Source organism: Quercus lobata, chromosome 2 (assembly GCF_001633185.2).
Source record: "Quercus lobata isolate SW786 chromosome 2, ValleyOak3.0 Primary Assembly, whole genome shotgun sequence".
In the NCBI taxonomy this organism is placed as follows: domain Eukaryota; kingdom Viridiplantae; phylum Streptophyta; class Magnoliopsida; order Fagales; family Fagaceae; genus Quercus; species Quercus lobata.
The window spans coordinates 72,077,731-72,105,019 of record NC_044905.1 but is presented as its reverse complement, the minus strand read 5'-3'; the positions used below and the strand labels follow the sequence as shown (position 1 = coordinate 72,105,019).

Here is a 27,289-nt window from a genome sequence, read left to right as displayed (position 1 = left end):
TGGGTTAAGATAAATTGACCTCGGTTAATTAATTCAATTACCCAAGTTGATTAATGAAGTCAAATTACATGCAAATCATTGAGGTGCCAACAATCACTAAATGTAGTGGAAATTAAATTGACACGGTGATTTGTTAACAAATGGAGAAAACCTCTAGCAAGGCAAAAACTCCATCAGGTAAATTTAAGATTGCCACTCCCAAGAATCCACTAATCAATAATCAAGCGGTTACAAGTATGAGGAATCTTACCACTACCCTAACCTATCCCAAAATACCAACCTATAGTTGAACCTTCGTTCCAATACCCAATTGGACTTGATATTGTAATAGTCTTCTTTCCTTTGTTGTACAAATCTTCAATCTGTGACTAACTCCTTTGCACAAATCCCAGTACATGACTAACTCCAACAACTTAAATGATTGTTGTTGGCTGCAAAATTCTTCACTTCATAAACTGTAAGGTTGAATTAATTTAATCATGTGTTAATTTTATTCCGTGCCAAATTTGCTTGTAATTCAGCAATTAGAAACCCTATATTTAGGTGGGAATAATTTAAGGGTTGTGTGTGAGAGAGTGTGAAGAATTGATCAAGTGTGTGCATTCAAGAGCATTCTCATGACTGCAACTCTCAACTGACTCACGAGTGGTGACTCGCCAAAAGTGTCACACGTGTGAAGCATGCGGGAAGTTGAAGGGTTAAGATAGCTAGATCACTACAAGACAAAAAGTATAGTCTGGCCCTTCTGTTACTTGGCGACTGAAACCTGCGACTCATCCCAGTCGCAAGTCACTCGCCAAAGCCCCCTGTTTTGCAAAAAAATTACTTTTCACATTCCTACTCATACCCTACTATAAATACCTTTATACCCACGAAATGTAGAGAACTTCTAGAGAGAATTTTGAGAGATAAACCCTAGAGAACAACAAGATTGATTCATCCACAATTTTATTCTTTTGACTCTTCAAATTCCTCTACTCTCACCCTCTCCATTGACATACCCTTGAGAGGCGCTTTAGCCAAATACTTGCCTCACCATATTCATATTAGTGAGAAGGTTATTTGGTGCTTGGGAGCAGTTCAAAGAGGACCAATACATTTGGTTGATGCAATGGGCTTATTGTGGGATCCGATAAGCTAGAGAGGACAAGGTTAGGCTTAACCTTGTTGAAGCAAGAAGTTTGGAGGGTTTAGGTGCATCGGGTAGATTAGGCTTGGAGGGTCTATTGCTATTCATGTATCCCAACTGATTTTCTCGTAGATCATTTCATCGCTTGGAGGGTGGCGGAGAGGTTTTTCGCCGAATTCTTTGGCTTCCTCTTCAATAACACGTGCCAGTGTTATCTTGCGTTTGCTTCTCTCTATCCTTTAATCTTTACATTTAATTACTGCTATGTTGCGATTAAATTATGGCTTAGAGTAGTTTGATAGTTTGGGTATAGCTTATATTTATCATTCCACACATACATTATTTGAATATAAGCTTGTGTTGGTATTTTTGAAATTGGGGGTCTAAACATTCACTAATATTTTACACACCAAGTGAACATTCATAAATGATGAAGATCAGGAAGTACTTGATTACAAAACCCTAAGGCGTATAAACGTAGTAGCTTCACACAGAGTATATGAGTTCTAAGTCAGTATTTTCCAAACTTGATGACTTTTAAAATAAGCCTTATATATGACTAGGGTTGTGAAAAAAGAAACCCTAATTAAACAAGTCATCATGAGCCAAATTTCAGATCTGGAAATTCTAAAATCGTAGATCTCGATAGATCAAGCTTGTGTCGAGCTTATGTCAAGCATCTTCATTAATCCTCGATAGCATTATATGTTGAGCTTCTATTGAAACTTAATGAACCAACTTTTCTTCACTCATTTCTTGGATCTATCTTCATGTCTTTAATAAAACCACTTGATATGTTTGAACAACATATTTCTTGATACATTAAACCCAACTTAGATCTACCAAATCACAAATAAAGTGTGTTTTGTCAAAGTATTAGCCAATTACATAGAAAATATAACCCTAACAGTATCAAGTACATACATAGAACTGGATCCAATCAAGAACACCTTATGGCGTGATCACTATTAGTTAAAAGGTTGTTCCATCACAATTTTCCTATTGCTCTCAAACATAAGGGGTTTGTGTATATTTATTTATTATGCACATAGCTTTGACAATTTCATCTGGTGATGCTTTTTTAAAGGCTATATACAGATACGTTCGGTTATGTGTGCAATGAGTAAAATAAGTAAATACTCAACAATAAACCCTCCAGTTTCTAAAGAAGATAATATATTTAATTGATTTTCATATTGTAGTTGGACTCAAAACAAAACCGGCCAATGAATTTTTTTCAAAAGTGTTTTTCATATATATAATATTTGTATATATATTTAAAGAGTTTTTCAAAGATATTTTGAAATCCAATAGAAACTATGAAATCAAGAAATTAAGAGTTACATAAGCTAGGGACATAATAGTTATATTAATAAATCCTAGTGACTTATGGGAATATAGTGTGGTGGAAGGACAAATATTATATAAAATTTTAGGTAATGGGACCTCATATGTAATTCTTTAATTTTCAGGGGTCAATTGCAATGTGTTGCTGGACATTATTGCAATATGTAGAAGTTCAAATATTTTCTTGATATAATTGAGAAAATTAAGGAAAAATTTTGAAAGAGTTTCAAGCTAAGTCAATAACATTCAAAAAGCTATTGATTGATCCTACAGCTGAAGATTAGGATCCCACGTCCTACCTCTCTCTTGGGTTTTACAAAAGTCTTTAAAAAAATTTAATTTTCACATAAGGAGTTGGCAGAGAAGGTATTTGGTATTAAATGATATCATGTCACCAGTATTAAAATCTAATAAGTGTATGACATATCAGCAAAAAATAATTACCCTGCCAACAAATGACAAAACATGAGTTAATGGGTAGTTATTTTTATACACATGTCTCTTATTTATTAGATTTTGATACGGATAACATGGTTTTATACAAAATACTTTTTTCATTAGAACTACTAATTGATACTATAGTTGTCAAGGGAGAAATTGATGCCTCTATCTAATATGTTGGGAAGCCAAGCCGAAACTCAACTATGGGCTCTTGAGATGGTACCCAAAGGCCTTCGGTGTGATGACAAAGCCTATCCAAGCAAGAAACAAAGGCTACACATGACAAAACAGCAACAAAAGCCCAATAATAAACATGTTACAATACTTAATTAGTACATTAATAGTCCTAGTCTAATAGTTCAAATCAGTCCTCTAGTGGTACGGTATTATCTCCAGCAGTAGGATAATTTCAGGTTAATAAGTGTGTTTACATGGTAAAAAATAATATTTTTTTCTTCTTATTATTAAGTCAACATGAGGGAGAACTTCCGTAGTTTCCAAAACATTATGGCCTTCATCATAATAATAATAAACAAGGATTAAAGGCTCCATAGTTACAAATAAAAGAGGAAAAATAGGATGGAATGAAGGGAGAGAAAGATCCCCAGCTCAGTGCAGCAAGTATTAAACTAAGATTTTGGTGAGTATGTGTGCGTAAGGAATGAATAAGGTGAATGTGGACTGTTTTGAGTGATTGGGATAGGATTAATACTGAGATTAAAGCTTTTTGTGAGTAATGGGCTATTTGTGACTAGTTAGAGGACATTTTTGAGCTGTGATTATGTAAAGGGGGGAGAAGAATATCTGGGATTAGATGAGTGTAGGCTAAAGATGATGAGTGGTGAGCTTAAGGAGAGCTAAACCACCAGCAAAAATGGCAAACGAACCCCCAAAGTCTCAGAGGGGGCTGGCTATCCCTTTGTAGGCTGAGGTGCTCATACTTTTATAATGGAGTTTAGAGAAGCATTATTAACAAGCATCCAAAAAAATGTAGGTCTGATTCAGGGGAGCAAGTCAGCTGAATTAATAACCTGGATTTGACCTAATAATGGGAGATTTGCTTTAAGGGCTGTTTTGCTTCTTTGGGCAAGGTAGTATTTGGAGTAATCTTGCATTAAATGTTAAGATTGCTGAGATTGTGTTCAGCCAATGGGATTAAGGCAAGTAATAAGGAAGAATCCTAGTGTTGCAACTGAGATTTGGACCCTAGGAAATAGGATTCAACACCCCAAGCCATGTGTCAAAGTTTAAGCCCACTTAAGAGGGTCCCGCTGGAGATCCCTTTTTGCCCTACAAACCACATATTCCCAATTTTTTTCCTTTTAGGATTCATGGGTTTGGCACATGAATCGCGTCTTGAACGTTTTTAACATTTATTGCATCAATTTGTTGAAGTTTAGATAATTTAGTTTCAGCTCCCCTTCCGCTGAAAGTGCAGTCTTGAGGAAGATGATGGAGTCCCTTTATCCTTTTGACTTCAGTTTGATATGATAGCCCTTGGGTACTATTCACGTCAGGTAGAGGGTGGCAGAAAACTTATGGAACAGCCCTTAGTTCATCCTCAAAGGGGGATGAACAAGGGCTGGTTGTGTGCACATGTTGCCATGGATTTTCATTCCTCGTGGACTTTTATTAGTAAATATTTTTGGGTTTTTCATAAATACTTGCAATGGGCCTTTGGGCAATTAGTTGTAATGTTTGAAACAATAGGACAAGTTTCAAAATACTTTTGTAAATAATATTTACTTTGATGAATTTCATGTTGCAATAATGTTCATGGTTTCTAATAATCACATCATAACTTAAAAGATGTTCTTGTGGGTTTGAATGTTTACCATGAGTGTCCAAGGTGTATATTATGGATGTCACAATGCAAATGATGTCCATGTATTTTATAATATGAGAACATAATTTTCAAGATAACTCCCAATGAGTTTTTTTTATAAGACGATTGCCATGGTAATATTTTACCATGATATTTTTCCTTTGCCAAGTATTGATAATCTTGGGCTCTTTTTTGACAAATAGTGCCAGGTAAATTGGGTTTTGATATTGCCAATAAGAATTGGGTTTTGATGTTGCCTATGAGAATTGGGCTTTGATTTTGCCAATGAGAATTGGACTTTAAATATTGCCAGCATGAACTGGGCTTTGATATTGCCAATGAGAATTGGGCTTTGATGTTGCCAATGAAAAATTGGGCTTTGGATAAATAAATTGTCATGGGTTTAAATTATGGGCTTTGATCATGGATTTGAATTCCATTGATAAAATTGTTTTGCCACGGACTTGGATCATGGGCTTTTCAAATATTGCCAAGCATAAGTATTCTTGGGCTTTAAATAGAATAGGATGTGTTTATTGGGTTCATAGGGCTGATTTTGGGCTTAGCTAAATAATGATAATAAAATTGGATAAAATATGAGTTTTGGGGCTTTTTTATTGATATTTTATATCATAACCAAATTTAGATGATGAGATATGAAACATTTGTGATTAACATAATAATAGAGCAAAAAATATTTGGGAAAATCCAATAACTTATTAGCGGTATAAATAGGTGGTACTCAAATAAAATTAGGTGTAAAAAAAAGTACTCTAACAATAGTCATCTGATAACCCAGAGAGAGAGAGAGACGTGAATACCTTAAGAGGCAACACGCTTGGGTTGCTAAGAAAGATACGCAATTTTGTTCTATTCAAAATCCGTGGTTGTGTAGTACAACGAACTTTGAATGAAAATATAATATTTTATTTTACATTGCTTCCACAAAACTATCACATCAAACACAAGATCAAAATTCAATTGCACCGCAAGAGAAAATGAGCATAAAAAAAAATGCTAAAGTGAAAAATAGAAGTAAATGCACTGCTCCAAATCAATAAAAGATATCCACCGAATACAAATTAACATCTTTTTTGCATGAAATTTTGAACTTAAGTCGTATATTTGTATTAATTGGTTTGCTTTTATTGACGTGGAATAAACCGATTTCTCCCCTTTGGATTGGCTATGAATAAACAAAACTTTAAATTATATAAATAGTGTTGTATCTTGTATTAAAAATAAAATAAAAAAATAAAAAATAAAAAAATAAAAACAAACAACAAACAACAACAACAACAATTATGTATACATCCAATTACTTGGTTTCTGATCAAAGGTAAACTTTATGTTATACTTTTGCAAAAACAACTTTTTTTAGCATGCAATTGAATTTGATTTTGGGATATATCTAATTTTTTATGGCTAGAATTATGTAACACATCTTTCCTTTTTGTTTGTTTGTCACAGTTGATACTTGATAGAAATGAGGATCTCATTGGCGATCCAGTAATATTATTTGTTTAATTCTTATATTTTAAACATTGATCAATGAGACAATGACTTCTCCTACCAAAAAACAAACAAACAAACAAACAAACAAACAAACAAACAAAAAAAGAAAGAGAGACAATGACTTCAGGACATCATCTAAGAGCTTATTATTTCATTGTTAACCCAGACACCAGGTAGCAATGATACTAATGTCTATCCACAAGGGTTAACGGATGCACTGGTTTATCTGAAGAAAGAATACAACAATCTCAAATTCTATGTTACTAAGAATGGTTAGTGTAGGGACACGTTTTGTAGCCCAAGCCCAAGATGTATAGGAACTTGGCCCAATAAGCCCAGTACAATAAATTTTTAGAAAGTGGGACGAAGAACTAGGCCCTAATGAGTTTGACAATGGCTAGTATGGATTTAAAAGGTGATCAAGCAAGAATAAAGAAAATAAAGCTGAATGAATTCACTATCCGAGGAGGTATTTTATCATTCAAATCAATAACAGTTGGGTACAAGTATAATTTTGATTGCTATAGTATTCTTTCTCTATTTTTCTAATCTCTTGCTCATGGAGGGTCTCTTACCTTATATAACTCCCCCTGGACCATCTTGATCCTACACTTGTTGATCATTTGAGCCCTTACTTGAGTACCTGTCCCATCAAACACTCTCTTTGGCTTTCTGTGAGTTGTGGTAGCCAAGACAACACTGTTCAGGGGTCTTCTCCACATAAATGCGACTAGAAAAGTAGCTACAGTGTATTCAATGCGGTGGTGGCAGCTTTTTCTTAGATATTTTTGGGTTCCCCTCCTTCTCGTATGTTCATGATACACGTCTCTACCGCTAGAGCTTCTTAAAAGGTCACCTCGATTGTTGGAATACATATTTGAGCTCTATTATTTATATCCGAGGAGATATTTCTCCTCAGACCACCTTCCCATTCGTATTTTGTTCATTAAGTCTTGAGTCTGAATCATTCTTTACCATCCGTTCCTCCTCGGACCACCCACACTCTAGGACAAGGTCGAAGGCCCAATATATAATTTAGGCCCTTGACCCTACAATAACCCCTCAAAACTCCGGTTTTTTCCTCTCATCCAAGGAGAAAACTGGGGTTTTGAATTTTTAAGAGCTAATTCTACTTGATCTTTTGATTTACACAAGTAGGAGTGCCCTTTTGCGTGCCCTATAGTTGCCCCTAATGCTTCGAAGCCCGTGAGGCGCTATTAATTGCTCTAGGCGGTGATTTGTTCCCCAGATCTAACGGTGAGGCGCAGATCCAACGGCTGATCTTTCTCTTGAAATTTTGAGCGAGACTACTCCCACTCATTCCCATTCTCTATATAAAGCCTTGAGGGAAATCATTTTCCCTTTACTTTACGAATCTTCAAGTTCTCCAGAGATCTCAAGTACTCCAACTCTCAAAACTCCTTACACTCCTAAGTCTCCCTAATTCATTTCCTTAAGAAAATTTCCAACAGACTTTTCTAAAGATTCAGGGTTACATACACTTACTTTCATAAGTCTCTCTTTCTTTAAACTTTCTGTTTCTCCTCGATAAACCTCTTCGGCCCTCTTCCTTCTTTAGAAAACTTCCTTCACGTCATCTACGTCTATTTAGATGGGTAGGTTTAAGCATTTAGTGGACTCTCCAACCGGTATAGAGGGTTTTAGGGCCACATTCCATATCCCACAGGGAGTAGCCTTGAAATAGTGTGCCCCAGACCAAGTTCTTACCAATAGAGAAGTAGGTGAAGTCATCATTCCTATAATCACTTTCATAGAGAGAGGGATGACACTTCCCATGGGTAGGAACCAAGGATTACCTAATTAACCATAGACTGACTCCCCATCAGTGTGCCCCTAACCTATTTAGGGTCTTGGGTTACGTAGATGCTCTCAACGAGCAGATGGGCTTGGGGCTCACGTGGCACGATGTAGTTCACATGTACGAGTGCCACAAGCTTGCCGACACGGGATACTATCTCAAGTCCCAATCCAACGTCGTCAGACTAATATCGTGCCTCCCTAATTCTAACAAGGGCATGAAGGATGACTACCTGATTGCCTCCGGGGAGTGGAACAATGGTCTTCACTGCCCAACTCGAGCAGGAGAGCCAGGTGGGCTACTCTAGGATTAGTCCCTTTGGCAAGGGATGTTAGCACTCTTAACTTTTTTTTTTTTAACTCTGCCTTAACATTTCATCCTTTCGAATAATAGTCTTAATTGATCTAACCGTAATTTCCTTCTCAGATACTTTTTGCAGATAAAAGTCACGTCGCTCCGAGACTTAGTTTGGTCAACGTAACAGGTCTCAAAAGTTGCTGAGATCGGAGATATTTATAAGTAAAGACGAACAGTTAAGAGCTACTCATTTAATCTTAGATTACGAGCCTTTGTCTTGCCAATTTCAGGATGCAGGCCAGGCAATAAGGGCTGGTGACTCTAGGCTGAACCACATAGACATCTCTAAGTTGGGATTTTTGGCTCAGAAAGACCTCCCACCTATTGAGTTGTCCATTCAACGCGTCCCTCAGGAAGTAGCCGCTCCGAGGGAGGAGACAGCTTCTACACCCTTATCCCTCGAGGCCGAGATCGACCAATTCCGTCTTGAGGACGAAGGTGAAATGCCAGAAAGGCCGATAGAGCTCTTGGACTCTGAGGCCGATTTGGATAGGTTTTCTACTACTCATTCTCCGAGGTTGATAGTTGCTCAGGTTGATACCAGCTTGAAGGAAGAAGAAGGTATGGACTTGAAGCAAAGGTCCAGCTTAAAGGGTCTGTTGGCCAACCGAAATAAGGGGTCAACTTCAAAAGAAGTCACCAAAACCCAAGTTCCTCCTAATCTTCCCCCTCTTCCTCCCCCTGTGACCGTAGAGGGACTGATCCCTTGTCCTGATTTAAGAAAGGCACAGGATAGGGAGGAAGGGGAGATTATTCCTCTGAAAGGGGTGAAACAGCCCAAGAATGTTAAGAACAAACGGGTGCACTCCGTAGAGAACAGGGAGGAGACTGGTGCTGAAGCATGCCGAAGGTTGCGCACATGAGCCCTCGGCTAGAGGTAGGGGGTGCTCCCATAACTTGGGATGCCACGATTTGGGAGTCCCAAAGGGGGCACACCACCTTCCTTGCCGAGGCCTTAGAGCAGCCTCTTCTCCTCCCTAGAGACATGGAAGGCCTTAGGCGAACAAGGCAACAAGACCTTTTCATGTCCCTGAAGAAGGACTTAGCCATGGTAAGTTAGTGAATACTCTTCTGAGTTCAACGCTAGGATGTATACTTATTCATATGTATATACTTGACCACTTTGCTATTATCATGCAAATCACCCAACAAGTTTTTGTAGCTGAGGAGTGGGTCAAGAATGCTCGCGATGAAGTTAATGCTAAGGCCCACTTCAGAGCTAATGCTAAGAAGGCTCTTAGAGCCCTCAAACAAGAAAAGGCAGAGTTCTCTGAGAAGCTGAAAGAAGCGAACCAGGCTTGCCTGAATGCTGAAGCGTGTCTAAAGACCACGGAGAAGCAGGCCAAGGTTCAGTGCCAAAAACTGCACATAACCGAGATAAACTTGGCCACCGAAAAACAAATTGTTTTGGATCTTAAGGCGAAGCTACAGAAAGCCAAGGATGCAACTCGGGTGGCCAAGGAAGCCGTTGAGGCCACGGTCAAGGCATCCTACCAATGTGGGGTACTGGACACAGAGACTCGATTGGCAAAGGAGGTGGTCGTAGTGTGCAGGGACTACTGCACTGAGTCATGGGGAGTAGCGATGGATCGGGTAGGAGTACCTGCAGACTCCGAGCTGAGGAAAGCCAAGAATATCTTCTTCCCGAAGGATATTCGAGAAATTCCGAATACCATCCCTCCTCCCAAGCAACTCCCTACCACCCAAGCTCCCCTTCCTGATGCTAAATTTTCAAAAGGGGCTGGAGTGGGTTAGAAGACCCAGCCCTTGATGAAGGCCACACCCTCTGAGGATGCCCTTACAATTAGGGATGTGGTCTCCCAGGCCAAGGATGCAGAGCTAAGTCTCAGGCCAAAGATTCCCAATCCGAGAAGGCTGATCCTAAGAATGACCCTCCATAAGTGAAGGCCTAAGTATAGGATTTTCTTTTGTAGCTTTCTATGTGTACGTATTTTTTTGCAATGCCATTCTACCACTATTTGTAAAGCATCTTCCTTTGATAAATGAATAGACTTTTCTTTCTACCTCTTGTGTCTTTATATATTTCCAAGCTTACTATTATTGCAAATAAAATAAAACTGTTGTCATTCTAACTTTAATAAAAACTGAAAACAATACCCTACCACAAGCTTAACTGATTTGACTAAGTGCAAGCAACAAAGAGATTTATCCCATATTTGCACTGCAACTTGATTCTTCTGCCATGAAGTCTGAATCCAATAAAGATAAGTAATAAACTTCATAAAAAATAAAAGGGGGAGATATTCTTCATTCTGCCCAACACTTGGGTAAATAATTAAGGACTTTAGCTTGCACAAAGCCAGCTATTTGAGGAGTTGGATATAATCCTAGATCTGTTTTAACACTTAGTGAAAAATAAGTAGACGTTATAGTGTTAATTTTCCCAAGTATACGATCCAAGGGACCAAGTATGACCAGAGTTCCGTTTAAGCACTTAAAAAGATGTCAAAGGGTATTAATTTCCCCAAAGCATCTTGTCCAAGGACCCAGGCATGACTAAGGTTCTATTTAATCACTTATAATGATGTCAAAGAGTGTTAATTTCCCCAAAGCATCAAGTCCGAGGACCCAAGCATGACTAAGGTTCTGTTTAATCACTTATAAAGATGTCAAAGAGTGTTAATTTCCCAAAAGCATCTGGTCCGAGGACCCAGGCATGACTAAGGTTCTGTTTAATCACTTATAAAGATGTCAAAGAGTATTAATTTCCCCAAAGCATCTGGTCCAAGGACCCAAGCATGACTAAGGTTCTGTTTAACCACTTATAAAGATATCATAGAGTGTTAATTTCCCTAAAGCAACTAAGGTTCTGTTTAATAACTTATAAAGATGTCATAGAATGTTAATTTCCCCAAAGCATCTGATCCGAGAACCCAGGCATGACTAAGGTTCTGTTTAATCACTTATAAAGATTTGATAAAGGGAAGTACAATACCTTTATACAACAAATGAACATATTGACAAAGGAAGCTTTCATTAATAATAATACCTTTTTTCAGGTTGTTTACATTTCAAGGACGTGGTATTACATGATCATCTAAGTCCTCCAGAAAATATGCTCCTATACCATCTTCCGCGGTGATGCGATATGGCCCTTCCCAATTAAGTCCCAGCTTTCCCCATGCTGGGTTCTTTGCAGTACCTAGAACTTTTCTCAATACTAAGTCACCAGGCACCAATGGCCTCAGCTTTACATTGGCATCATAACCTTGCTTGAGTTTGTGTTGGTAGTATGTCAATTGAACTATTGCACTTTCTCTTCTTTCTTCAATAAACTCTAAGCTCTTTTCTAGCAACTCATTGTTACTACTCAAATTGAATGAGCTGGTCCTTAACGTTGGGAAGCCAATTTCTAAAGGAATGACAGCCTCGGCTCCGTAAGTCATTGAAAAGGGGGTCTCTCCCATTGACCTGCAAGGTGTAGTTCTATACATCCAGAGGACATGTGACAACTCTTCTACCCATCTTCCCTTCGCATCATCTATCGTCTTCTTGATTCCGTTCACTATGACCTTGTTTACAGCCTTGGCTTGTCCATTTCCTTGGGGATAAGCTGGAGTGGAATACCTGTTTGTAATTCCAAGATCACAACAGTATCTCCTGAAAGATTTGCTATTAAATTGATGGCCAATGTCTAAGATGAGATTACAAAGGACCCCGAATCGTGTGACAATGTTTTTCCAAACAAATTTCTTGGCATTCACGTCCTTGATATTTGCCAAAGACTCCATTTCAACCCACTTGGTGAAGTAGTCCATGCCGACCAGCAAATATCTATTATTCCCGGCTGCCTTGGGGAAAGGGCTAACGATGTCTAAGCCCCATTGAGCAAATGGTCAAGGGCTAGATAGGGGGTTAAGGACTCCTCCTGGTTGGTGTATATTTGGTGCAAATCTTTGGCATTGATCACACTTCCTCACATATTCTTGCACTTCTTTCTGCATATTTGGCCACCAATAGCCCTAAGGGATGGCACTGTGAGACAAAGATCTGCCTCCGGTATGGCTTCCATAAATCCGTTCATGTAATTCCTCAAGGAGTAGCTCTGACGCTTCAGGGTGAATACTCCCTCCTGAAAACTTGAACTCCGGCCCTCGTCCTACAAATACTTATATTTATGGAGTGATCATCGCACCAAAGGTGTGCGGTGATATGTAATCATTATTTTATCAAGGAAAGAGTTCCACATTTTTTGCATTTATAGCAAAAAGTGCCACGTGATCCACCGGTCAACCTATTACATGAGCTAACAGTCAAAAACTTTCAAATGGCACTACACCTTGATAAATAAAAATTAAAAAAGGCACCCAATCATTTACTTATTTGTATATGCTTTGGTAATTAGTTATTATCTTTTGGAAATTTTGTTGATGTGTGTGGGTTGGGGGCAGGGGGGGGGAGTCGGTAACCCCCAAAACGATACGAGAAAACAGGCCGGTACTGAAATATTTCATTCCAATGGACAAACTGAAACAAAGTTTGAAATGGTATTCATAACACTGATTTTTAGTAATTACTTACTGACATGGATGAAAAAAAAAATGAAAAAAAATGACTTCTACTTAGCTAAAAGTGACTTTAACAAACAAGAAAAGAAAGGAAAAAAAGTTCTCAAATGCCAAACCATGTAAGCTTTTCACCAATTTCACTATTTTTACAAGTAGCTTTTGTCTTGTCCTACATGTTGCACTTATTTCACTATTTTTTATTTATATCATTATTTACACAATTTTCACTATTTATGATACTTTTTACAGCATTTTATCCTTGAATAATGTTAGAAATACTACAAATTTTACTACTTATGTCTTACAAATTGGCATGTCACCAATTACAAAAAATAATTTCAAACATTTATTCATTATATTTTTTAAGTACCACTAATCACATTTTTACTCCATCAGATTGTAAATTTTTTAGTAGCTATAAATTGGTTATTTTTGTTTATTTATTTTAATATTATGAAATATATTCATATTTTCTTACAATTGTTTATTTATTTTGTTATTATTGTTTATTAATATTTTTTGGATTAATTTCACTTTTAATATTGTCTTTTAATTTTGCCCCCTCTAAACTAAAATCCTGACTCCAACACTGATTTATACCAACTTCATTTTCTATCATCTCATTTTTCTTCTTAACCAAACAAATAAGTTTTTCATCTTTCCACTTTCTCATCCTTCCAACCAAGCACATATAATAGAAAACTAAATACTTTTCATCCTCTCATTTTTCTATCCCTTCCCCTTTTTTCTATGCTTCTAATTTTCCACCATTCCAACCAAGTGGACCCTACTCTGAATAAATATTTTCCCACAGCAGAGCTTTTATCAACTACGTACTAGGACAATACATTAAATTTTGTCAAATAGAGTAAGATATTAACACTATAACCATAATCAACACCGCACACACTTGATATAATGGTCATTTCACAAGTACAAAGTTCTTGTGAGGTGAGAGGCAAGAGCCGAAATTTAAGTCTTTAATTCAAACACTAAAATTTTAACAATTTTTTTTCCATTAATTTGAAATGAAACAGGATGAGTTGTTGAATTGGTACCTCATGAGCACCACTCTAACGTGTGACACTGTGAGCCGTGCCTACTTTGTTATATTTGTATTTGATATATGTGAATTAGCATATTATCCTCCATGTACTGCTTGAGCAAGTAAAGAGCTTTTTGATGGGGCCATGCTTTCTCAGCACGTAACTTCTCACAAATCATTTCTTTCCAGTATGACTTCATGCATGACCACCACAGTTCATAGTTGAAATTGTTGAGATTTCTTGAGAATGTATACGAAACCTGAGTTGCTGGCATTTTCTCCTTTCATTAGATCCTCCGGAAGAAACCCGTACCAATTGTTGAGATTTCTCTCCGCAAAAATTTCGTCAAAATAATAAATTTGACAATCAAGAAAAGTATTTTATCAAATACTCCATAATAAATCTCATCACGCTCAAGTATAATACAAAAAAAGAGTTTTTAAAAAAAAAAATTTATTTACTGATACTAAAAATATTACATATACTTTACTATACATATCATTTTTCACTATTTCACTCTTGCATTATATTCACTTACACTTGTATTTGCCTACTCTTACATGTAAAACGCTTAAGTGTCCATTTGGGAACAATTTATTTAGTTTTTTACTAAAAATGTTATAAATAAAAGCAATAAACTAAATAAAATAAATTTATTATTTTTTTCTGAAATTACTGTTAAAAAAAAAAAATTAAAAAGTAAGCAAAAATCATGAGGATAAGACCTGCAAAGTAGTGATTTCTGACCAAAACAAGCTAAGGACCCACAGTTGTGGAAAAGTGAGCCAATTAAGGGTCTGTTTGGATAGAACTTATTTTGCTGAAATTGAAAACTGAAAATATTGTAACAAAATAATTTTTAAATGTGTGAATAGTGTCGTGAGACCCATTTTTAATGAAAAAGTTGTTGAAAAGTGAAATTTGTGGGTCCGTGAACAGTGCACAAATGTACTATTCACCGTAAAAAAGTCAACATTTGTGATTGCTGTTCATGAAATAGTGCATAAACAATAACCACATTCCCTGAAACGTGTGTAAATCCAAAAAAAAAAAAAATAAATAAAATAAAATAAAATAATGAGGAGGAAAACACAAAACGTGCAAACTAACAAACGCAACACGTTATCCAAACATCACCTAAAAGTCATTACCAAACGAAAACTCAAAAGCAGTCATGTAAACATGCAGGCAACAAATGTAACACGTGAGTGTTTTTTTTTTTTTTTTTTGAGAAACATGTAACACGTGAGTTAGATGCGAAGATCGTTGTTGATCTTGTGCAGAAGGAGGCAACAGTCATTTCCCCCAGCTATAAATCCCTAAGCACTCTCTCTCTCTCGCTCTATACCAAATTCCTCTGTCTCTCTCTCTCTCTCTCTCAACATGGCATTTAACCTTGCATTGCCAATGAGGCCATCGATTGCTGGTTTGGGTTCTTTGAAGAAATCAGAAACTACCATTTTTGGAGCAAGTCGGAGGGTCCCATCTCTGAGAAATGAGAACAAGAGTTTGAGGCTTACCATTAGATGTTGGAAAGGTTCTGTTCCACCAACATCAGTTACTGATAAAACTACCAGCACAGACCAAACCGAGGAAACAAATCCAGCCAACCAAATAACAAGAAAAGACTTCGCTACTGACTTCAAGTTTGGTTGCTCCACTTCTGCTTTACAGGTATCTCTCTCTCTCTTATAAACACACATACATTCATTTATATAGAATACGTGCTTTGCATATATAACTGACATGTAATGAAATGGTACAGACAGAAGGAAAAGGTGATGAAGGAGGGAGAGGACCATCGACCTGGGATCGTAATATCCAAGATAGTACTGGAATCACGGACGTTGCAGTTGATTCATACAATCGTTACAAAGTATATATGAATATTGCTACATAGTTCTCAATAAATGATATAAAACCAATTCTACAAAAAGACTTGGATAAAAAATAAAAAATAAATAAAATAAAATAAAAATCCCTTCTACACACATCAACGACTTAACAATCTGCTTTGTTGTTGTCGTAAATCTCTCTTTCCTTTTCTCTCTGTTTTGCTTTGTTATCTGCTGAGATCTCCCCTGCTTGGTAAAGTCTCTCTATTTAGTTGAAATAGTGTTTAATTTGTTAGTGCTTGTAGATGACGCCACTGCATCAGTTCATGTTTGACTGATTGCTGGTACCTTTTTCTAATATTTTATATTATATATATTTTATATATATAATATAATATTATATATATATATATTATCTTTATTTAAATGTACCTATTACATCATTCAAATTGATATTATAATTTATAAATGTAATTGTGTATTTAATTAATATCACATTACCTTAATAGATCTAAATTCTCCACTGCTTGTTTGCCTCAAGAAGACAAGAACACGCAGACAAAAATCCTAGCAACCCGCGGTCATCTAATCAACAACAAACCATGATGACCAAGCTGGCAGGAACAACCCATGATGACCGACTTTCAATTTGTAGCTCAGCAAGGACTAATCATCTACACTATTTTGGTTCCTATGTTTATTTTGTGTAACCGATAAAAATCTCACCCATAAAAAAAACCTACACATCTTCCCAATCGAGAAACAAACAGTCCTCTCTCTTTCACAGGGTTCACAGTTGAGCCACTCCAAATCTCGTCTACTCCGTCTACAACCTTACAACTTCAAACCCAGCCAGCCAACAATCCCAACCACAGTAGCAAGACACTTGAATCAAATCCCCAAAACATCAAGTACTTGGGACTCAATCTAGAGCAGAAACGAGTGGGTTACTGGGTCTGTGGGTTGTGGCCTTGGAGAGTGAGCTTGGCTTTTGAGGGTTGCTTTTAAAACTTAATTAAAGTGCATTTTAAAATATTAAGCATGTTTTTTACTCTCTTTTTTATATTTATAAACGGGTTATGGAAAGATTTATTGTTACAAGTGTTTTAGTACATGATAAATTTGGCATTTTTATTCTATATTTATCAATTATGTTTTTACTAATCATGGTTAAACTTTTATAAAGAGACAAATTTGAAATATTTCGTTATTAATATAAATGGAGGATGATGAGTGTTAATTTCTTCAAACCTCAAGAGAGGGGAGTGTTTTTTTCCTTCAAAGTTGGCGTGGGGAGTCATTCATCCAAACCTCAAGTGAAGGGGGTATAATTACCTCTAAATGTTTTTATAACATTAGTATTTTTATCTTTATTTCTCTTTTTTTATTTATATTTTTTATGTTTTGAGATGAGAGAGACATAAAATGAGCGTAGAAATACATATTTATTCTTGTTTTAACAAATGTGGGTTACAAAAGACTAACTGAGGTGAACTCAGGTGGATATACTGTAATTTGCCCTAAAATCTTTAAAGGAAAATACCTAATTGAATCATGAATCTCAAATTAGGAAAATATTCTTATGCATTGGTAGGATTGTTGATCTGCTTTATAACAATAATAAAGATTTAGAAACAATAAAAACATAATAATAATAATAACTGCAGGGGAAAATTGTCTCTTTTTTTCCCCCTTCTTCGTGGATCAAAGTTTTTTTTTACAACCTAAATTCATAAAGGAAAATGTTAAAGATATTACGAACTTTTATATATTGATATAATAATAAATGTGATTGGTGGTTTTCAACAATATCATAAATGAATATTAGATTTTTTGATAAAAAGAACTTAATGTTTGAGTTATATTTTTGTGATTGATGACACATTAGTTTGTAAAAGTCATATAGTAAAATTTGTAATATTTCTAGGATTATATTTTGGAAAATAAGTTTGTAACACAACACTATATCAAAAGGAATTTAAAAATGGGTTAAAGTGTTATTTTTATACCTAAAAGTTGCATGAATTTCAATATTCATCCCAAACCCTTAAAAAACGTTCCTTTGCTTCTCTAAATTGTTAATAAGGTTACACCTTCTGGTCTTAAAACTTAAAAAAAATAATCTTATTTCATTCCTAAGTTGTTGAAAGAAAAATCTTTTTTTTTTATTATTCTTATATTTTTGCCCTCAAGCTAGTGAAAAAATAATAATAATCTTAAAATAAAGTATAATATTTTCAATAATTTAAGTTTTTTTTTTTTTTTTGAGAATGAATAGTTTAAAAATTGAAAATTAACTTGTTAAAGTTTATGGATAAAGTACAAACTTCATGCAAATAGGTCAATATTTTTGCCAAATAAATACAACTTCCTTCTTGTCACTAATTTGTAAAATAAAAAAAATATAGTGCTTTTTTCTTTCTTTCTTTTTCTAACTGGCTCACAACACAGGATGACGTGCAAGTGCTGGTCGATATGGGGGCAGACACATACAGATTCTCCATTTCCTGGTCAAGAATTCTGCCTGGTACTTTTTTTCTTCTAAACAACCCAACCCCAAACAAGCCAACTATTTTAGAAAATATGAAATTTATGTACTTTTTCATAATCAACATGCAGATGGGACTGTAGATGGTGGAATAAACCAAGAGGGAATCAATTTCTACAACAATCTTATAAATGAACTTATAAAAAATGGTATGAATCAATTTACTTTTCAACCCTAGTTGTGCTTAATTCATGATGAATGGACAATAAGTTTTTGTTCCTACAGTTTCAAACCAGTTTTCTTTTCAACTACTCAAAAAAATGAGCTAGACTCTGAATTTCCCATGCAGGGATAACCCCATTTGTGACACTGTTCCACTTCGATTTACCTCAAGCACTGGGAGACAAATACAATGGCTTCTGGAGCAGCCAAATTGTGTAGGTTCAAGTTCTTCCAGTATTTGATGTCTTATTTTAATCACTATAACTATCAAAGTTTCCTGAGATATTAATCAATATAGTTGGTTGCCACCTTACTATTGATAGGGATGATTTTAAAGCCTATGCCAATGTTTGTTTCCAATATTTTGGTGACCGAGTGAAGCACTGGATTACTATCAATGAGCCACAAATCTGGGCGCCGTACGGTTATAAAATCGATGCGACCAACGCACTCCAAAATGCTGCAACAGATCCATTCCTTTGTGCCCATCACATTATATTAGCCCATGCCACAGCTGTACAACTCTACAGAGACACATACCAGGTGAAATCTAATTAAATCATCATCTTCTTCTTCTTCATCTTCTTCTCTTTTTTTTTTCATTTTGCAGCATTTTCCACCAGGCCAATCATAAGCTGACACCCATTTTGCTTTAGAATAACTAGTTTTGCATTTTTATTTCTATATAACATTATTTATATAACCTTTTTTTTTTTTTTTTTGGTTAATAGTCAGTCCAAGCAGGACAAATCGGCATTTCGCTAGTGACAGAATGGTTTTTGCCTGCTTCAGATACAATTCAGGATCAAGATGCAGCCCAGAGAGCATTTGACTTCTTGGTTGGATGGTTAGAAAATTTATCATTGTCAATAAAACACATACATAATCAAATCCTTTTGACTAAAAAATTATGTCTAATTTCCTTTTCTTTTTTTTCCTATTGTATGAACAGGTTTTTGGAACCATTAGTGTTTGGAGATTACCCATTCATCATGAAGGCTTTGGTAAGGGATGGACTTCCAGAATTCACAGATGACGAGAAGACTTTAATTAAAGGATCGTTCGAATTTATTGGTGTCAATTATTATACATCCAGATACGCAACTGCCGTAGCATTTGATAAAGATGCAACCTTTTCTACCTATTCTGACTATCAGTTTGCTACAGTCTCAGGTAAACTTTTGAGGTTTCATTTGCAAAATAGCTTAATTTAGCATGCAATTGAATTTAGCCTAAATCTGGTTTTGATAGTTAGGAATATCTAATCCATCTTTCCTGTTTGTTGCATTTGTCACAGTTAAGAATAAAGTTGGGGATGACATTGGTCCACCGGTAAGACTGTTTTGTTTTAAATCTATCGTTTACACATTGATTAAACCCAGTGACTTTAAGACATCGACTAAGAACATGATATTTCATTGTTAACCCAGACACCAGGCAGCAGTGAAATTTATATCTATCCAAAAGGGTTAACCGATGCATTGGTTTATATGTTAAATGCATACAACAAACCTAAGTTCTTTGTTACTGAGAATGGTTAGTACTTTAATTAAAATAGTTCCTCTTTTTCATATTCATCAAGCAAAAAAAGACATCACAAAATCTTTTTTTTTTTTTTTTTTATCTTGATATGATTGTATATGCCTTGGAACAGGATATCCGGAGTTACGAGATGATACTATTCCAGTAGAGACTGCATTACAAGATGATGCTCGGATTCAGCATATTCTTCAGCATCTTTATGCCATTTCAGAAGCCATCAAGTATGTTCTTGAGTGCTACCTACTAATTTTGTTCCGCTTTATAATCCGCCAATCACAACTAATTAATTGTCACATATTCTTTTGATGGCACCTGTATTATGCATAAATAATACCATAAAAAAAAAGTTTGTCCCAACAAACAAAGTCATAAGGATTGTTTGTTGTTTGACTGCAGGCAAGGAGCAGACGTAAATGGATACTTCATGTGGGCTTTAATGGACTGCATGGAAGTGGGGTCAAGCTACAAAGTGCGTTTCGGACTTGCTTACACCGATTACCTCAACAACTTGGAAAGAATCCTCAAGAAGTCTGCGAAATGGTTCAAGGACGTCTTCTTGGCTAGCTAATTAGCCGATATATCATATATATGCAGTGTTGCAAACCAATGTGACAATTAGTTCCAACTTTCTTAGTGGAATAAATTTGAAACTCATCGATATATTTTGGAGTATTCCAAGCACCGTGGTTTGAGATGCGGCTATAACAGAGACTAGTTCTCTTTGAATTTATGTTTTATAATAATTTGGATTTAGTCTCGTTGGTCATCTTCTTCATTGCATATTGTACTTTAGTATTGTACTTCCACTTGCAATTCCGGAACAGCTATGAAAATAATCCATGCTTCTTCATGGTTCTGGCATGGTCATTGTGTTAAAATTATGTTCCCTCGAAAATAATATTATGCATTTTTATTTGATTATAAATTACATTTTCACATGCATAATTACTATGGGTATTTTTTATTATTTAAATGTGGCATATGATGTCACCTTTATAGAAAAATCATGTTAATGGTTAAAGGAACCATAAACATGAAGTAATGATTTTTCATAAATTATAAAATTGTTTTATGGTACGTGTAAGCGACTAAATTTCTCGTTTCAAAATAAATCAAACAAGTAAAATAGTTTCACAAATGCGAATTTGTATTTATGATTGTGTGGTACAATTCTCTGTGATTACAAAAGATTGATCCTCTGATTCGATCTCCTTCAAAGATTTGTTGATTGGATTTGTAGTAATGTGATTTTGACTCGAACACCCAATGTACTTCAATTTGGCTGAAGAATGGATCGAAGATTTTTGGAACAGAATTACAATGAATCTTTGGCTATGAGCTTGTTAGAAATCCTTTGTTCTTCACGTTCTTCATGTTCTTCATCTTCGAAGGTTTGTGGTGGAAGTTCTCCGGGGCTTTAGAGGCTTGAATCCGTGGAGTTTCACTGATTTGTGGTTGTTTGAGGTTTCTGGAGGCTTTTGAGCTTGATTCCAGTGAACTTTGAGATCTAGGAATATGATTTGGATGATTCCTCTTCGAATGTTCTTTGTATTTGAGGGTTTATGGTGGAAGTTCTTCGGGGTTTTGGAAGCTTGAATCCGTAGAGCTTCATTGATTTATGATTTGTTGATGTTTTCGGAACTTTGAGTTTGATTCCCTCAAACTTTAGGATCTAGGCAGATGGTTTGGATGATTCTGCTTCGAATGTTCTCCGATTTTGGGGTTGAAGTTCTTGAAGTTCCTGGAGGCTTCAGGGCTTGATTCCAGCAGAGTTTTTTCACTTTTCAATTCTGGTCCTCCTAAATGTCTCAAGAAGGCTTCTATTTATAGGAGTTTGGGGGTGGATGAGCGACACGTGGCGGAGCTTGATTGGTGACACATGTCACAGCCTGATTGGTCCGCTTAAGTCATCGCTTACACGAGTGAGGTTGCTTGTGTCATCGCTTACACGTGCGAGGTTGCTTGTGTCATCGCTTACACGTGCGAAGCTATTTGTGTCATCGCTTACACATGCAAGGCTGCTTGAGTCATCGCCTACACGTGCGCTGATGCGTGATTGGTTTTTGCATGACACTTGGCAAATTTCTATTGGCTTCTGAATAGTGATAGTAAAACCTAGCAGCAGTACGTGGTGCTTTGTAATTGACTGTATTTTGTGGACTTGATAATGTGATGTGTCAGCTTGTGATAAGTCGGGAATTTTCCCTCTCTACAGTACGGATATTAATTGAATATCCCCATTGAAGTTTACAATTATTGTGCTAATATATATATATATATATATTTATTTATATATTTTACTGAAGTGAGCTTAGTAGAGCTTACGCTTTGGTTGTACAGACGGAGTTGTGATAACTACAATCAGAGTCTAAAAATGAAGCAAAGTGAAGATTCTGGGAATAATAAAGAGATAATTTTTTTTTTTTTAATTTGAAAGTAGAAGCAAAAGTGATAGAGAAGATATTTTGTTACGTAAAGTCCAAAAGAGAGAGAAAGTGAAGGGGGGGGATATGCAAGGTGATACTAATATTTAAGGAAAAATGGATAAAGAAAGAGAAAGAGATTTTTGGAGTATTTGGAGGGAGAGGAAGAAAACAAATATGAGATTGGAAAGGAAGGGCCTTAAGCAGACAAGGGGTGTAATATCTCTGTTGGGTTAAGATAAATTGACCCCGATTAATTAATTCAATTACTCAAGTTGACTAATTAAGTCATATTATATGCAAATCATTGAGGCACCAGCAAATCACCAAATAAACTAAATGTAGCGGAAATTAAATTGACACGGTGATTTATTGACAAATGGGAAAAATCTCTAGCAAGGCAAAATCCCACTGAATGAATTTAAGGTCACCACTCCCAAGAATCTACTAATCAATAATCAAGCAGTTACAAGTATGAAGAATCTTACCACTACCCTAACCTATCTCAAAATACCAACCTACAGTTGAATCTTCACTCCAATATCCAATTAGACTTGATATTGTAATAGTCTTCTTTCCTTTATTGCATAAATCTCCAATCTGTGATTAACTCCTTTGCACGGATCCCAGTACAAGACTAACTCCAACAATTTGAATGATTGTTGTTGGCTGCAAAGTTCTTCACTTCATAAATGATGAAGATCAGGAAGTACTTGATTACAAAATCCTAATGTGTATAAATGCAGTAGCTTCAAACAGAATATTTGGACAAATTTGTAATAAAGAAATATCGTAGACCAAAAGATTCATTTTCTATTTAAGATTTATCTTCTTGTTGACCCCCTAGACAAAAAATCCTAGAGCTGCCACTAAATGTTGGTAGTAGGTAGGTAAGGACATTCGCATCGACTCTTACAAAAAAAAAAATTTGTCTATTTTAGTATAAGAACCTACCTTTTCTATTTTACATATTTAATTATCAAAACACTCCACATCAGATTATCTATTTTACACTACATTTCATTAAAACATCAAATTTTCTTGTTTTTTTTAGCTAATTCTCTTTTTTCACTTAACGCAATTATCATCTACTCTCTTTCTTTACCTCGAGATACATCTTGAGATAAAAAAATAAAAAAATAAAAAAATAAAAAAATAAAAAATAAAAAAAAGAAAAAGAAAAAAGAATAAACATAAAAAATATGAAATACGAAATAAATAGTGTTAGTGTAAATTTACACGGTTATTATAAAAAAATTTTAAATTTACACAATTATACACAATCTAATATAGGTCATTTTTAGATAAAACTGTATAAATTCTACGCCTATTATGATCTAACAATGTTTTTTGCACCGTGGGTGAGTAACAACAAGAAATCATAGGTCCGTTCCTGACAAGACTCACAACAAGGTAGCATATGCCGGAATGAATTTGTTCTTTTTTATCATTACATGTAGCAATGTCCTAACTCTCCTAAGTTACACTGATTCTATTCTAACTCACGGCATCAATTATAACCAAAAATTCTACAACAATGAAGAGAGAGGGGGAAAAAACTGAAGGTGACCTTTGATGATTCTGAGACTGAGGTGAATTACTCATGAAACTTCAACCTTCACATATTTGCTTTTTGCAGCAAAAAAGAGGCAAGGAGAGTGTAATAAGAATTTTAAAACACAGAGACCAGTAGTTGTATTTGGATAAAGGAAATGGAGTTGGGTGGGGTAGATGAAACTATAAATGTGTGATCATTATTTTATCAAAGGAAAGAGTTCCACGTTTTTTGCATTTATAATGCATTACAAGATGATGTTCGGATTCAGCATATTCTTGCCCATCTTTATGCCATTTCAGTAGCCATGAAGTATGTTCTTGAGTGCTACCTACTAATTTTGTTCCGCTTTATAATCTGCCAATCGCAACTAATTAATTGTCACATATTCTTTTGATGGCACCAATATTATGCATAAATAAGACCATAAAGTTAAAAAGTTTGTCCCAACAAACAAAGTCATAAAGATTGTTTGTTGTTTGAGTGCAGACAGGGAGCAGACGTAAATGGATACTTCGTGTGGGCTTTAATGGACTGCATGGAAATAGGGTCAGGCTACACTGTGCGGTGCTTACACTGATTACCTCAACAACTTGGACAGAATCCTCAAGAAGTCTGCGAAATGGCTCAAGGTCTTCTTGGCTAGCTAATTAGCCGATATATCATATATATGCAGAGTTGCAGGCCAATGTGACCATTAGTTCCAACTTTCTTAGTAGAAAAAATTCGAACCTTATCGATTTTGGAGTATTCCAAGCACCGTGGTTTGAGATGTGGCTAAAATAGAGACTAGTTCTCTTTGAATTTGTTTTGTAATAATGTGGATTCAGTCTCGTTGTTCATCTTCTTCATTGCATATTGTACTTAGTACTGTACTTCCACTTGCAATTCCTGAACAGCTATAAAAATAATCCATGCTTCTTCATGGTTCTGGCATGGTCATTGTGTTAAAATTATGTGCCCTCAAAAATAATTATTAGGTTCTAAGACTTTAGGAAATAATGTATTAGAACTTCACTTTGTATATGTTGGCAAACCATAAGCAAACATTTAGTCTAAGTTTAGACTTGCTCAAAGTTTGGTTTAATGTAAGTTTGGAATCAAGTAATTGCATGAAATTGCTATTCAATTTCTGCAAGACTCGATCGATCGAAGAACAGGCTTGACCGATCGAAACACGTATCTGTAGAATTTTAAGTCGGCCCAAATAGTAGTTCAAGCTCATTAAGTATTAGGGTTTCAGATCTACTTCTTCCAGTATATAAAGGAAACCCTAAGCACATTTTTATAAGGCTTTTTAAGAGAGAGATTAGAGTGCAGCTTGTGCCTCTTTTGTAGATCTATACCCAAAAGCTCTCTAAGGACTTTGATGTACTGTGTGTTGAATATGTTGTCATATCTAGAGGTGTTTACCTTCATACACACTTAAGGTTATCAAGATCAAGATTCATATCAAAAACTTGATGATCGCTTCAATTGCTGCAAAAAAAAAAAAAAAAAAAAAAAAAAAAAAAAAAAAAAAAAACTTTTAAGAAGATCCAAAACCTTTGAGTGGAGTCTCAAAGTCACAAGTAGGAGAACTTGTGGTTGCTGTAGATCAAAGAAAGAAGTAGTCCGTGGACTCGGAGCTATCATGGGGTCATGGTAGTAAGTTTTCGACTCGAGGAAGTAATAGGATATGTTAGGTTCTAAGTATTTAGAATTTAAATGTATTAGAATTTCAATGTGTAATGTTGGCAAACCATGATCAAAACATTTAGTCTAGATTTAGGCTGCTCAAAGTGTGGTTATGTGTAAAATTGGAATCAAGTAATTGTAGGAAATAACTATTCAATTTCTGCAAGGCTCTATCAATCGAAAATTAGACTCGATTAATCAAAACTCGTGCAGATTATTTTTTCTGCAAATTTTCCAACTCATCCCAAGCCCATATAATTTTATGGTTTTATGTTTTGCTTTTAAGTATAAAAGGAAAAACCACAACCACGTTTTAGAGGTTGTTGATATGTTGTATGTGTGAATCTCTTGTGAGATCTAGAGGTGTTTACCTTCATACATACTTAGAGTTATCAAGATCAAGATTGATGTCAAGAGCTTGGTGATCTCTTCAGTTGCTGTTTCAAGAGTTTAAAGAAAACACAAATGGGAGTACTTGTGGTTGTTATGGATCAAAGAAAGAAGTAGTCCGTGGACTCGTAGCTGTCACGTGGTCGTGGTAGTAAGTTTTCTACTCGAGGTAGCAATAGGATGTTAGTGGTCTAAGTCACTATTGTAAAAACTTCAATTCTTTCATAGTGGATCTGATTTAATTTGAGGATAGTTAGGTTAAATTCTCCCCAGGTTTTTTACTAGTTTGGTTTTCCTGGGTTATCATATCGTTGTGTTCTTTATTTTCCGCATTGTTTATATGATATGATTTACTTGTGTTAACCTAGATTTGAATAATTTACCTAATTAATCACTTGACTAAATAACTAGGTTAAACAACTTGTGTTTTAAGAGATCTAAAAATGTACAGGATGTTAATGGTCTAATTTCTATTGTACAAACTTCAATTCTTTCATAATGGATCTGTTTTAACTTAAGTATAACTAGATTAAATCCTCCCCAAGTTTTTTACCAGTTTGGTTTTCCTGGTTCATCATATCATTGTGTTCTTTATTTTCTGCTGCTTTGCATGATAGATCTGAATAATAAACCTAAGTATTCACTTGATTAATTAATTAGGTTAAACAACTTGTGTTTTACAGAGATCTAAAAATGTACAAGTGGTATTAAAACAAGTTAACTCTTGATTTAGATTATTATACCTAGAGTTGATCCTTGATCCCTGTTATCATGGATAATTTTAAGTGTCTTACTATTTTTGATTATGATTGTTAGGTTCTAAATGTTTAGAACAATTGGCAAATCATGAACACAAACTTGTCTAAATATAGATCTTAGAATCTATAGGTTTTATTAGACAATGCTTAATGTGATTCAAGTCAAGATTCAAGAACATACAAGCTGCAGGAAGAAGATTTCATAATCTATCTGGTTCGATCGATCGAAAGACAGGCTCAATCGATCGAAAGACAGGCTCGATCGATCGAAAGTTGTATCTGTAGAATTTTAATGAAACCCAAACAGCAATTCAAGCCCATTAAAGATTAGAGTTTCTAATCTACTTCTCCTAGTATATAAAGGAAAATCTAAGCACGTTTTTATGTGGCT

At 35.4% G+C, this 27,289-nt stretch overlaps 1 protein-coding gene across 1 annotated transcript; it reads left to right on the top strand.

The window, feature by feature from the left end:
- The first annotated feature begins 15,370 nt into the window (after positions 1-15,370).
- LOC115976477 (beta-glucosidase 13-like) lies at positions 15,371-20,897 on the top strand. The gene is made up of 12 exons (XM_031097780.1): positions 15,371-15,682; positions 15,774-15,884; positions 18,295-18,370; positions 18,463-18,540; positions 18,681-18,768; positions 18,877-19,096; positions 19,285-19,400; positions 19,506-19,726; positions 19,851-19,885; positions 19,984-20,089; positions 20,208-20,316; positions 20,492-20,897. Exons 1-12 carry the CDS (start codon positions 15,392-15,394, stop codon positions 20,661-20,663), a joined length of 1,623 nt encoding a protein of 540 aa, XP_030953640.1. The 5' UTR covers positions 15,371-15,391; the 3' UTR covers positions 20,664-20,897.
- The last annotated feature ends 6,392 nt before the right edge of the window (positions 20,898-27,289 follow it).

Bases quoted from the DNA above. Each gene is read 5' to 3' on its own strand.
- LOC115976477 (XM_031097780.1), top strand. From the start codon at position 15,392: ATGGCATTTAACCTTGCATTGCCAATGAGGCCATCGATTGCTGGTTTG. The intron at 18,371-18,462 runs GTACTTTTTTTC...ATCAACATGCAG, and splicing joins CTGGTCAAGAATTCTGCCTG to ATGGGACTGTAGATGGTGGA. The intron at 18,541-18,680 runs GTATGAATCAAT...TTTCCCATGCAG, and splicing joins AAATGAACTTATAAAAAATG to GGATAACCCCATTTGTGACA.